At 57.9% G+C, this 13845-nt stretch overlaps 1 protein-coding gene across 4 annotated transcripts in view; it reads right to left on the minus strand.

Moving 5' to 3' along the window:
• Window positions 1-764: 764 nt before the first annotated feature.
• Window positions 765-13845, minus strand: part of PRIMA1 (proline rich membrane anchor 1) — a 56822-nt gene continuing 43741 nt past the window's right edge. For 2 of the 4 annotated variants that reach the window (XM_073894888.1, XM_025870449.2), the window contains exons 5-6: window positions 1385-1483; window positions 765-1105 (exon numbers count right to left, since the gene is read on the minus strand). In XM_073894888.1, coding sequence (XP_073750989.1) covers window positions 772-1105; window positions 1385-1483 — 433 coding nt within the window. In that variant the 3' untranslated portion in view covers window positions 765-771. Of the gene's footprint in view, window positions 1484-5160; window positions 5332-13845 lie in introns of all 4 variants that reach the window. The other 2 variants (XR_012378898.1, XM_073894889.1) reach the window with 2 other exon arrangements.

The raw sequence follows: 13845 nt of genomic DNA on the forward strand, positions 1-13845 counted from the left end.
CTCACCGTGGCCCAAATACCCTCCAGAGAACTACACGTGGTGGTCTGGGAGGTGGACAGGATCCACTTAGCTAAGTCCCTACACAGAGAGAGCAGACCCACGAGGTCAGGAGTGTCCTCCCAATCCGCCAGGGGAGACCAAACCACAGGCCGCTGTCGCCACGGGGTTAGTCATGTGGCCACAGGGCCGGTGGCCCCCGGGGAACCAGGCCGGTGGACGGAGATAACCAGGCCTGGAGGGTCTTCCTATTCCTTCCCTTCATCTACCAACCCCTCCGGAGGTTTCAGCACATTTGGAACACAAGACCCGGGGAAGAGACATTCAAAGGGGAGCACTGGGAGAACACCACCTCCTTGTGGGTGAGGGGAGGCCGGGGGCTCTCAGGAGAGAGTCTGAGTACCTGGTCAGGGCCTCGGGAGGTGGTCAGGGAGACCCAGCGCCAGGCTGGGGCAGCCCAGCCCGGAGCGCCCACAGAGGGCTTGGCACAAATGGTGGCCTCCGCCGGATGAAGGCACGGCCTGGCTCACACGGTGGCGTCAGTCACTATGAGGATCCGCTGTGGGAATGAGTCTGAGGACAGGCAGCGGGGCCTCCATCCTTCCTGGCTCCTTGGCCTGGTGTTCAGTGAGTTGTTTTGCCCCTGGAAGGTCAGACACTAAAAGAGCCCCTCTGTCTGCTATCAGGAGGGGGCTCCACAGGCTGGGCTCACAGCCCTCCGTGGCACGGGGTCGGGGGTCTAGAGCCATCAGGAGGGGGCTCCACAGGCTGGGCTCACAGCCCTCCGTGGCACGGGGTCGGGGGTCTAGAGCCAGGGGCCCCGGATGTGGGTGGGAAAGGGGAGGGAGGAGGCAGGCCCTGAAGACTGAGGACAGTCGCAGATGCGGTGGCAGACAGATGTGTGGGAAGCACCTTTGGTAGGGGACGTCTCGTGGCCGTGCCGATGGCTTCTGTTGGGACGCATGGTGAATGGAGAAGCAGACAGGCTTGCTGGGGAGGAGGAGAGGTTTTCTGGCAGGGGAGTGGCCCCTGGATCGCCCTTCTCTTGGCTAAAGCGGGATGCCTCCCCAGCCCAGCAGACAGACTCCCTGCCTTTGTCAGAGCGCGGCTGGAAGACGGGAAATCAAACACAAGACAGGGAGGCGATGTGCGGAGCCTGGGGTGGCGGCGCTGCCCCTGGGAGCTGCGTGCAGGGGAGCCTGGCTCAGCCTGGTGTCTGTGCTGCCCTGCCTGCGAGCTGACCAGGGGCAAGGCTGGGAAGAGGTTGGTTTCTCCTTCGGAAGTCCTGGACAAGCCCAGTGTCAGCTCGGGTCCACCTGCTTTCCCGGGTCCTCTAATGCCACCAAGGTACCCCTCTGGCCAGTGGGTCCGGGCTCTGCAGACTCACACCACGGCGCTGTTCACGTCCACCCCTTTGTTGCTCTGTGAGGAGGTCATGGGATACTCAGCAACACTGGTGCCGTTCTCCTCTTTTCTCAGTGGTTTCCTGGGTGGGGAGGCAGGGACAGCCGTTAATGACCAGGGACTGGGGTGGGGGTATTATGTCCTTTCAGGGAGCCCACCGGGCTCTGTTTTGGGTTAGCATCCTTGGGCTGCTGGTCTGGTGGGGGCCAATCAGAAGCTGGAGGTGGTCTCAATGAAGGTGACCGCATCATGTGTCATGCACACCAGGGCATAGTTGAGAGTGAAACAGGGGAGCTTTTAATAATGAAGCAGGGACAACAGGCATGAATCGGGATTGTTCTGGACAAATGAGAAAGGAGAATGTATGGTCAGCCTAGTAGGACACATGGTCGGGCTTTGATGGGTCTCACTGATTATGAGCAAGCAGATGCGGAGATGAATATTTGGGGGTGAGGAGTGAAAGAGGAGAGGTGCCAGAGGTTGGATTTTGCAGTCTTGCCTCTGTGTGGTCAGAGGTAAGTGGAAAATGTGATGAAGAAGATGGCAGTGAAGGCGATGCTGGTGGTAGTGATGGGGGTTGAGGTGGCGGGAATAGTAATGCGGTGGAGTTGGTGGTGGAGGTGTGGTTGGTGGTGGAGGTGGTGGTCATGGTGGTGTGGGTGGTGGAGGTGATGGTGAGGGTGGTGGTGGTTATGGTTGTGTTGATGGTGGTGGTTATGGTAATGGTGATGCAATTGATGTTAGCAGTAGTCATGGTAATGGTGATGGTTTGGTTGTACTGGTGGTGGTGGTTATGGTAATGACGATGGTGACAATGGTGGTGGTGGCGGTTGTTGGTGGTGGTTATGGTAATGACGATGGTGATGGTGGTGGTGGTGGTGGTGGTTGTGTTGATGGTGGTGGTTATGGTAATGGTGGTGCCCCTGATGTTGGCAGTAGTCACGATGATGATGGTGGTGGTGGTGGTTGTGTTGATGGTGGTGGTTATGGTAATGACGGTGGTGACAATGGTGGTGGTGGTGGTTGTGTTGATGGTTATGGTAATGGTGGTGCAGCTGATGTTGGCAGTAGTCGTGGTGACGATGACAGTGGTGGTGGTGGTTGTGCTGATGGTGGCAGAGGTGGCGGTAGTGAATGTCCAAACTAAATGAGTGCCCACTAGTGGTTCTCAAACACCTCATGTTGGGACATTTGAAGTTCATTCAGAGGCTGTTTAACCCCAAGAGCCATTTCTCCTATCCATACACAGCTCAGGAAGGCTGGGAGGGAGGCTTTGAGAAGGCTCTTGCTCATGTGCAGAGGTTCTGGATCCACAGTCCTACTTTCTGGCCTGGCTCCAATCCCACCTCCTCTCCTGACTGGTTCAGGAGGGCTGTGGCCCCCAGCGCTAGGCCTGCTGGCTACAGCCTCCCGATCTTGGCCACTTACCGGCTGTGGCGCCCAATCCCATATTGCAATACTGCTGCCCCTTGTGTGATGCTGAGGCCCATGGGGTCATACACTCAGTCACCTCCTCTGTCCCCACTAATGCTGGGGCTGAGCCTAAACTGGCCTTTGTTGTGCGTTGTCTAAACTGAATGTCCAAGGCCATCTTTGAAAGCCTGGTGATTGGTTGCTTCTGCCTTCTCAAATGTCCCTGGAGCCTTCCCAAACCCAGGCTGAGGAGGACTGGTACCTGGTGGCCAGTGGGTGCCTATGGGACAAAGTCTTAGGTGAATTAGTTTGGGGGACGCAGGGTCTGCAGGGTGGTTATCAGTAGTTTCATGGGTGGGATTATCAGGCCCGTTCAGAGGCAACACCCTGAGATCACATCTATTAACTGTTCCCTTTTTCCTTGCAGCAGAATTAGCTCACAAAACATAAAGAAACCCAAGTGCACTCCCTCCGGGTGTCAGGCTCAGCCACAGTGGCTTCTAGAAACATGAGGTGCAAACTAGCCCTTCCTCCTGGGGCCTATCACACTTTGTGCAAAGCACTCTTGGTTACAGATTTTCTTGTCCCCTCTCACAATGGTACCCTGAAGAAGCCAGGCCTGGGGTTAAGAGATTCATTTCATGGGGAAACTGAGGCTTAGGGAGAGCTGTCACTTGCCCAAGGACCCCCAGCTGGTTGGGGGCCACCTGCTCCTACCACATCCTCGTCCGGACATCTTTCCATTACGTCAGCGTTCCCAGCAGGCATTGTCCCCCAACACAGGGGGTTCCCATCAGCTTGGGAAGGCCTTCCTCCACCCTCCTCCTGGAGAGTTCCAAAAGTTTTCAAGGGTCCCGTCTCCGAGAGGCCCCATCTCATTTTGCTTGAACCCAGCACATCCCAAGAACCCCATTTTATGGATACGCTCAGGGACACTTTCCAGAACCTCCAGGTTTGTAGGGGTCAGACAGCTGCCTTGTTTGTGATGGGCTTGTGGAAATGACAGCCTCTGAGCCAGCCTCTGTCCCTGGGCCTTTCCCCCTTGGTCTCCTTCCTTTCTCCCCTGGGCCACCCACCCCTTTACAGGGGCTTCGAGCAGCTCTGACTTTGCTGGGTGGGCTTTATTCCCGACTCTGAGTTTGCATGGCCCGGGAAATTGGGTGTGGGGGGGGATGCATTTCCTACATTTGTCATCAATCTACAAGGGGGAGGATGAACATCAGAATCAGGATTCCAGAAAATAGGAACAGACAAAAATCTCTGAGCCCAAACGCACACTGCTTTGCTCCCTAGTAAATGTTCAGTCTTGGGCTAGGTCTGAAAAGTCAGCCGGAGCAGGTCCGGGTCAGGGGAGATAAGGCTGAAGGGCCTTCCAGAGTGGATAACGGAGAGATGAAGAAAGGAGTCTGGAACTCCCATGGAAATGGGCAAAGCATGGAGGGCACAGAGTAGGAAATCAGCAGGATTTCTTCCGCCAGGAGAAGAGATGAAATTTCTAAAGCCAGGCTGCTGGTTAGGAGACCCCTTTGCATTCCCTGGAGCCTTGGAGGGAAATGTTGGCACAGAGGGCCCAGCAGGAAGCAAGCCTGGCTGGAGGGATGCTGGACACAAGGCAAGGAGGCAGCCCCAGGGCCTTCTCGACGGCCCCAGCCAGCTTCCCAGGCAGGAAAGGACAAAGGGGGTCCGGGCAGGGGTTCCACCCAGCAAAATGGTACTTGTGGCTGGCGCAGCCCACCCTCCCCGCCCCCCACCAGGAGCATTCCAAGAGTCTGGGCATGGCAAGGGGAGCAGAGGGTCGCTGTCCCAAGGGTTCTCTTGAGAAATGGACCTGGTCTGCTCCCCTCCTCCACCGGAGCTGAGCCCTCAATCACTCTACTCTCTGGCCCGTAGCCCCAGCCCACTCCCAAAGCCCTTCTGGGGTTCACAGAAGCCCAGTGGAGTCTGAGGTGTTAGCTACAGCGGGAGATGGCTCTGCCTCACCCCCTCCCCACACTGTCCTTCCTCTAGCAGGGCACTTCACGGTGATGCTGCCCAAGCACTGGGATGTCACGGCTCAGTAAACCCAGGCCCCACCACTTCCAGCTGTGTGATCTTGGGCAAGCCACTTAACCCCTCCCTGCCTCAGTTTCCTGGCCTGTAAAATGGGCACAATAATGGTGTCCATTTCATAGGCTTTTTGGGAAATACATTAATGTGGGTTAAGCACTTAGATGAGCATCTGGCATACAGTAAGTGCTCCATAAGTGTTTGTTAGCTCTCGGTACTGCCGTTGGAAAGGGGTCAGCGGGGAGCTGTCCTGTGGGCAAGCGGCGGCCAGCGCTCTCCGAGTCTGCACAGACTTCCTACCTAATGCGTGCCCCGTGGGGCTCCAGAAATGCCAGAGAGGCTTGCTGGGACCCAGCCTGGCTCCACGGTGCCGTGAGACAGCCAGGGCTGGTCCCACTAAACCAAAGAAAGGCATCTGCACCCTGGTGCAGGAAGGGATGGCCACAGACGACGCCCTACAAGGCATGGTTCCTAAAACCAAGAGAAAGGGGAGTGAGCTTTTCCTTGGCCGTGTCCAGGATTCCTGCGTGCCGGAGGTGGGTCCCCCGCCCTGAGACCCTTCCCCCTTGCCCGGCCAGCAGCAGGCACTGCGTGGTCTTTCCATGGAGCACTGTGCTGACGGCTCGGGGGGCTCAGGCCACCAGCCATGGCCTCCGCGGGAGCCGCCTCCCTGCGCCACCCGCCTGGGCAGGGAGGGCCAGGACCCAGGCGCCCCTCTTGGGTCCTGCTGACAATGATATGACAGGTCCCACCCTCAGCCTGCTGCTCTGCCAGGGGAGCTGGGGACAAAGACAGCTCTGAGGAGCCTGGCAAGGGAGGGCTGCCAGCTCGCTCCGTGTCTCAGGCCCCCCACGGAAGGGTCTGGTTTCCGTGAGGTTTAGAGTCCCAGACTCCCTCTTCCGAAAGCATCCATCCTCCCCTGCACCCACCCCCGAAACACACCCCACCCCGCCTATATACACACACCCACCCATACCTACACACATACCTACACACACCAGAGCACCCATACACTCACACCCACGCACACCCTTCACACACACACCCCCCCTTCCGTGACGAGATGCCTTTGTCGCCTGCAGGCTTCTCCAAACCTGGGTCAAGAAGCCAGGAAAAGCCTTTGCGAGCCACCCCCAGGGTAGTTGCTGAAGAAGCACAGCCTCATTTCTAACGCAGCACACCTCCCCTCACCTGCGTGAAGGTGAGTGAGTCAGGTATGCAGCTGAGGAGGATCCTCACCCTCTCACCGAGCCCCCGGGTGGACTACCTCCCTAGGGCTTCTTTGTCGGGCCACCTCCGGCCGAGCAAGCTGAAGGCGGGCATCGGGAGGCTCGCGGTCTGGCGCTCGCCTGGGACCCAGCCAGCAGGGCCGGACATTTGGATCTCACTCCAAGGGCTCCTTAAATCAGGGACTCCTGTCTTACCCCTTGTCCCGCCCCACAACCTCCACCCAGCATGTCTACAGAGATGAGTTCAGGGAGGGATGGAGCTTCCTGGTGACAAAAGCGCCCTGAGAAGCAGGAACCCGTCTGGTTCTCCCATCCACTGGCGCTGAGCGTGCCCACCATCTGCCTGCCTTTCTGGCCACGACTGGCCTGCAGCACCATGGGCCTCACTGCACAAAGCTGCTCCCCCTGCAGCCTGCCTCCCACCACCAGGACGGGATTCCATCTCCAGCCACAGCAGGTTGGTCCTTGGTTGGGGGCAGGGCGAGGGGGCATAAATGAGCCCGAGCGAGCATCTCCGCCCAAGGCAGATGGGGACACACAGTGCCCTTGCCTCTTCTGGGCCACGTCTCTTGCCCTCGGAGGGAGGACTGTGCAGGTGATAAAGATGAGAGATACTGTGGCCTGTGGGACTCAAGAGAAGCCTGTGTGTTGACCCCACCACTGGGGAAAAGCAAGCCCTGTGCTGCCTGGAGGGTGGCTGTGAGCCCCGGAGGAAAGACCACCAGCCCCGGAGTTGGAAGACTAAGTCTTGGTCCTGCAACAAAGCACAAGACTCTGTTCCCTGAATCCAGCCGAAGTCCCCAAGGAAGTGAGATGGTCTTGGAGCGGCCACGGCCATGTGTCTGTGCTCAACGCTCAGACAGAGGTGGTCCCTCCTTGGAGCACACTAGCTTTGACTTGACTCATGGCACAGTCAGACGTGGTGGTCTGGACTGCCAGCCAGAGAGGCTGGATTTGGCGCCTGGGGGGTGGTGCTGTTACAGGAACGTATGGGGGGGGGGGCAGCACGGAGAAGTGACAGATGGGAACGGTTGGGTCTCAAGTGTCCAATCACTGCACCAGGCCCCGCCTGGCCCAAGAGGTTTTGGCACAGAGACAGCTCCAGTCTCAGAACCCCGGGGATCTGAGGGGCCTTCAAGGTGAATGTCTCGCTCCCAGTTCATGTGAGATGAGGCTGGATGAAAAGGTTCCACTCCTGTCCCCAGTCCCTGCAAACCGCCCCCCCGCCCCGGGTCCTGACTGTGCAGGCTGGTAGGGGCCGCGGGGAGAGGGCTGGGCCGGTGGCGTGTGCACTGGGGCTGGGGAGGAGGAAGCAGAGGGCGGGGGGCCTGCCCCAGGGTGTCGTGCCCAGGCGGGAGGGAGGCCGGGGAGGCCGGGTCACCCAGGGCATGGGGAGGGGGTCGCTGAGTCACTGCGCACGCACGCCAGCTGGAGGACAGCATGAAGGCGGAAGACACTGGGGCTTGGAGGGAGGGGAGCTGAGCTGGAAGCCCAAACTGGTGAAGGGGAGGGGCCAGGCATTTAAAACCGGGCACGAGTTATCTCCTCAAAAAGCAGATTCTACTTCACTTACCCAGAGGGAGAGAAAAAAACTGAGTTCACTGAAATTCTCAATAGAGTTTGCTAATTTAAAAGGTAGAATTTGAGGGCACCTGGGTGGCTCAGTCAGTTAAGCATCCAACTCCTGATTTCGGCTCAGATCATGATCTCAGGGTCAGGAGATCGAGCCCCCATGTGGGGCTCCGTGCTCAGCGGGGAGTCTGCTTAAGATTCTCTCTCCTCCTGCCCCTCCCCCAGCTTGCGCTCTCTCTGGCTCTCTCTAAAATAAATAAATAAATAAATTAATTAACTAAATAAAAGGCAGAATCTGGCAAGTCTATGTAAACAAGCCTCCATTCAAGCCACAGAAAGTCACGGAATAGTGACTACGCGCCAGATGCCATCGGGGAGATGAGGGAGATAAGATGATGGCCCGCCCCACCCTCTGGTGTGTGTGCAAGTGTACACGCGCGTGTGCGCACAGTCCCTCACACACATGCGGGGGCACATGCACGTGTAAACACCAACATTAACTTGCCTAGAGCAGAGAGCAGAAACGTAAATCAGGGAAAGCTCCAACTCCAGGGCTGGGGCCGGGAAGAAGGACCCAGAGCAGCCTGCGACACGGGTCAGAGGAGGTGGTGTCTGAGCTGGGGCCTGAGTGAGGAGTAGGAAGGGCTGAGCTGTGAGAGGAGTAGCACTGTGTGGCTTAGAGGGAGCTCCCTGCGAGCTCAAGGAGCACCGAGGAGGGCTGGAAACCTCCGTGACCTGAGCCAGCTCTCTTCCCCAGCCTGGACTCAAGTTTCCTCCCATGACCCGGGAGGCTCATTCTGGCTCAGACCCCACAGGAAACTCCCTTCCACCCCAGGCCGCCAGGTCTTCTCTACTGGCCACAAAGTCAGCAAGAACCCACCCTTCTCAGCCACCCCCTCCCAAAGCTCCAAAGAGAATGTCAATTCTAAAAAGAAAATGAACTTCGCCGGCTGACTGGCTATGGGGTCTGTGATTCAGGGAAGATCTTGAAACAACTCCACCATGGTGTCAGGCTGGAGAGAGCAAGGATGGGAGAGGGAGTGGGCTGAGTGGGGCAGGTTCCCAGGGAGCTGCTGGCTGCCCATCTGCCCCGGAGCGGACAGAGCCTCCAGGCAAACCCGGCACCTCGGGATAGATCACCTGAGGTAGCAGTGCACACAGAGAGGAGGTGTCGCTGACTCCAGGGCAATAACCACATCGCCGCACACGAGGTGACTGAGCGGCAGACAGCACGCTGTCGTGTCAAGGTAGACTCTAGTCACGACCCCCACCCGGGAGACCCCTGTAGGCAGGGGATGGGGACCGGGTGGTGTTCTGTATGTCTGTGGGCCCTGGGAGGGTGCTGAGCCTTGCTTCTTGGAAAGCCAACAGATAATGTATGAAATGGAAAGAAAATCCTCATAGCCGTATACACAGTGCTCAGAGCATGGAAAGACCAGAACCACTGACACCCAGAAGCGGTGGTCTCTCAAGAACGCGGCTGCAGGGGGAGGGGGGGCAGTCAGGGGGCATTCTTGCCATTCTTGTGGCAAGTTGATGGTTTAAACTATGTGCCTGTATTACCTCTATAAAATGTAAAAAGGTGGTTGTGGGATGTACGAAGCCTTAACCTTTCTTTCTAACCATACAGCCGCATCAGGAAGCAGGCACAGCGTTCCCGACTCTTGGGGTGCGGGGAGCACCCCTCTCCCAACCTCTTCTCTTTCTCTCCTCCAGCTCTCTCGGACTCTCCCCCTCCTTCACAGCACTCAGGTTTTAAAAGCACCTTATTCATTTGTGTAACAGCTTTTTTTTTTTAAAGATTTATTTATTTATTCAAGAGAGAGAAAGAGCATGAGTTGGGGAGGGGGGAGTGAGGCAGAGAAGCAGACTCCCCGCTCGGCCGGGAGTGGGATGCAGGGCTTGATCCCAAGACCCCAGGATCAGGGCCTGAGCCGAAGGGAGACGCCTACCGGATGGAGGCCCCCAGGCGCGCGCGCGTGTGCGTGTGCGTGTGCGTGTGTGTGTACTTAATCCGCCTACACCACTAGTGAGGGGCTGAGGGCTCATCTTGCGTATCTCTACATCCCTGGCACCTAGTCTAGTCCGCAGCACACAGTAGGTGCTCCATACATATTTGTGGACCAGGCCGAGGAGCACCAGAGCCCAGCGACAATGTGTGTGCTTGGGCACCCTCGGGTGCACACACACCAGAGCTCACTCCCAGGGAGCAGCACGCTTGCTCACCGCCCGCAATCAGTGGTCTGTGGGATTGGCCAACCGCTCTGTAGCCTCTTATCGTCTGTCCACCAATACCTTGTCAATCAGAACAAGACGGCCGTCAAGTGGCTTAATGGCAAATCGATGGTAGAAGGTGAAGGCTCCGTGCCACGGATGGCCGGAGGAGGAGGAAAGGTGCTCTTCGGGCGCCTGGGGTGCAGGGGTGACTCGAGGCGGGGGGCCTGGAGGGGATGGGTGTCACCTGTTCTCTGCATGAATGGGGGGGTTGACAGAAGTTGCAAACGCCCCCCCTAGGACGGCGGGCTCAGCCCGGAGAGTCCATGAGCCTGTGAACTTCCTCCTGCTGGCCTGGCCCTCCTACCCGCGCCCTGGCACTTTGTCTCGGTGACTCACACCCATCATTGCTTGGTTGAGGTCCCCATCCTGTCCCGGACCAATAGCTTCTTTCCTTGTGTCTGCTTTATATTATTTCTACTTGGTAGTCCCTCCAGATACTCCTCTCCGGAGGGCGGTCTGATCAACACTGTCTCCTCCCCCCATCCCCCCAACTAGGTGTGTGCCTCGAGGGCAGGGACTGTGCCCGAAGCACCCAGGACGGGAGCCCCTGTGCCAAGCACAGCTCTGCCGCCTGGCCTAGACCTTGGCAAGCATTTCCATCAGCATTTATACCTCTGAGCAGTGAAATGTCCTAGTGGCAGTCCTCTAGCCACCTAGGGATGGAAACCAAGGCTCAGGAGCTAGACAGAGACTTAGAGGACCCTCGTTTTACAGGTAAGGAAATAGGCCCAGGGAGGGCAGCGACACCCACTGAGCTGGCGGCTGGCTGGGAACAGAGCTCAGAGGTCTGGACTCCCAGTCCTGGGTGCCTTTAACAACTCCGGGCTGTCTGATGCCATATGCATACCAGGCCTGGGGGCGGGGAGGAGGCCTGGCTGGAGGCACAAGGGTACAGAGCACCCAAGGGCTCTTTGGCTCCATCACTCTGTAGCTGTGAATAAAGAAGCTGCTTGGGGTGCCTGAGGGGTTCAATCGGTTGAGTGTCGGACTCTTGGTTTTGGCTTAGGTCGTGATCTCAGGGTCTTGGGATTGAGCCCTGCATCGGGCTCCGTGCTCAGCTTGGAGTCTGCTTGGGACTCTCTCTCGCTCTGCTCCATGCCCCCCCACCCCTCTCTCTCTCAAATAAATAAATCTTAAAAAAAAAAAAAAAGAAGAAGAAAAAGCTGCTCACAGCAAGTTCATGGTAAGGAGGCCACTGAAATGTAAGCTGTGTGGGCTCCCATGGCTGGGGACCCTGCAGAGTTTGGGGTCACTGGCAGGGGACCTGGGAGCCACTCTATGAGCTAGTCCCGCTGTGAGAAGCTCCCCCTTCTGAGCCCCTTGGTCTGATTAACACCCTTCCCCTTCCAAGAAACCTCTCAGGGCCCTGGGTCTGGGGGAGGTGCCCCTCCTTGGGCTCCCCGCCTTGGAGCCCCCCCATCCCCGAGCACCATGTCACCCAGTTCAGAGTTGGAACTCCGGGTGCATTTGTTGACTCACCGACGCAGTTTGCTTCACTAAGTCTGTGAGTAGGAAGTGCTGATTCGACCCCACCTCCCACCAAGGTCATGCCCAGTGAGGGCACTGTGGGGTGCTGCTTCTGTACCTGCTCCTGTCTCCTCCCATTCCTGCAGAGGCCTGTGGAGCCTGCGGCCTGCACCCCAGATGCCAAACCAAGCTGGCGTCTCCAGAACCATCTTGCTACCCCAGCTGATTCTAGAACCATCTTCCCAGCAATCTGGCTCCCCAACGCTACGTTGGGACCATTCACAAAGATCTCTCGGAAATCCTCCCCCAGGACATCAGGCTGTGAGAGTTAAAAAAAGATCCGGGTTTATCACTGAATTTTCCTTTTAATGGTTTTACAGTGACATGAAATGCTTTTGTTTCCTGAGAGAAGAGGCATGTTTCAAATGAATTATTAACCAAAAAGAATTGGCCGAGAGCAAGAAATCCTCCATTGACTCTGGAGAGAAATGCACAGAGATAGCTGGCTGGCGCAATGCTATCTCTTACAGCCCCCAGCAGAGATTAGCCCGGGCAGCAGTAGGGGCCATCTGCTCTCCCACACAGCTATAACTCGGGCTGCCCCCTTCTCCCTCCCCCAAGGGGTTAAGCCTCTCCCACACAGGTCTCCTTCCAGGCCAGTTCTGGGAGTGCTGGCCTCTATTTCTGCCTCTACTTGACCCCAAAGAGAGCCCCCTCCGGTCACTGACTATTTGTCTTTGTGGGCTGGGATACCCTTTCTGTATATGTGCTGCCGAAGCGAGCACTGGGATACCCTTTCTGGATGATGAGGTCTGGAGGAGCAGAGGGCTGGGTCTTCTTCCCATGTCCCAGGGCTTTCGAAGAGGAGGATGCGGATCAGAGCAGGGACTGTGCTGGTCTCTGTTTCTGCCCCCACGCATCCAATCCATCCTCTCCCTGCCCTGTGCCTTGGGAGGCTGACGCCTACCACTGCATGTCCTGGGAATCCCTGTTCCTTGGGTTTGGCCAGTGAGAGGCACCCTCAGGAGATGAGGGAGGATGGAGAGAGGTTGGGGTGTATCTCCCCTACCTTTCCAGTTCTGGGGCTCATCTCCATCTGTTCCAACCACAGCTCCTGCTAAGCGGCCCCTCCTGAGTCTCGGGCTTTCTAGGTTCTCTAGTTCCTATGGCACCGTTTTGTCCCCTTGTCCTGGTCCTAGGGGCGCTGACGCCCCCCACCGCTACGGTCCTGGAGTGCTTCATCAGCCCCATTTACTCCCAGGACCCGCCCGAACTCCGGGAGGAAGCCCCGCCCACATCCTTGGGAGGAAAGCCCCGCCCATACCCTGGAAAGGAGCCCCGCCCACACCCCTGGAAGGGATCAACGGAGCCATGTGGCCTGAGTTTGGCGTCCTTCCAGGCCACTGACAGATCCAGGAACCAAGAGCTCAGAGCCTGTGTAAGGGGACAGAGGGCAGACAGGAAGCCCCTCAGGCTGCTCTGAGGGGAGGGGATGGGGCACCCCCACACGCCTTCCTGGCAGACCCCCAGCTCCGCTGGAGCAAAGCCCTGCACGCCACAGCTGGCCACACCGCCAGTCAGCTATTAATGTGAGTTAGTTCTCCTCGTGCCCTCCTGACGCTGGAGCAGACAGCACGTCTCTCCCGAAGTTTGCGGCAGAGAGGGAAGGCAGAGGTGACCTGAGAATGCTGCCTCTCTCTTTAAGGGGCGGGGCGTCCTTGAGGGGACAGTGGCCCCTCTCTGGTGGGTCTTGCGTGCTCTTCCTGGCAAACCTCCCGTAGCTCCCTGTGCCTCCTGAGCCCCAGCAAGCTGCTCAGCCCGGTGGGCCAAGCACCTCCCCGTCAGGCACGCGGCTCCGTCCAGGAGCTTCCTGGTGTCCTGGTGCTTTCGCTCACACAGGTGCCTTTGTCTGGAAAGCCTCCCTGCTCAGCTTCTCAAAATCCTCCTCCCGCTGCAGCAGGCTTTCAGCTCGGATGCTGTATCATCCCGATCAGAGTTAGCCATGACTCCTCTGGGCAGCGCCACAGGCTGCCAGCAAGCCTCCCATAGCCTCATCGCCACCTGCCTTGTAACATGGTCATGGTCATGCACGTATCTGCCCCCCACCGCCCTTCCGTCGGGTAAGCAGCCCACAGGCGTGGCCCGGATCTTACCTGTCTCTGTCCCCACAGAGCCAGGCACACAGTAGGCCACTTGGGAATCTGATTGGCTGTGTCCCCCGGGGGTCTCCCAACGTATCCACTTTGGTCTCCAAGGCCAGGCCTCCCCCTGAATTGCAGGGTCTGGGAGCCTTGGAGCCTTTCTGTCCATCTGTCCTCCCTTCCTCAAAGTAGCACAGCGACACCCCAGGTGCCCAGGCACCCTTGAGGAAGGGCAGACAAGAATAATGAGGTCCGCTCTTTGCTTAATACTAGTGATACCGGCCGCAGTCTGGGGCTGG

This window comes from Callorhinus ursinus, unplaced genomic scaffold, assembly GCF_003265705.2.
Source record: "Callorhinus ursinus isolate GAN/ISIS: 27379988/994484 unplaced genomic scaffold, GSC_fseal_2.0 scaffold8, whole genome shotgun sequence".
NCBI classification, from domain to species: Eukaryota; Metazoa; Chordata; class Mammalia; order Carnivora; family Otariidae; genus Callorhinus; species Callorhinus ursinus.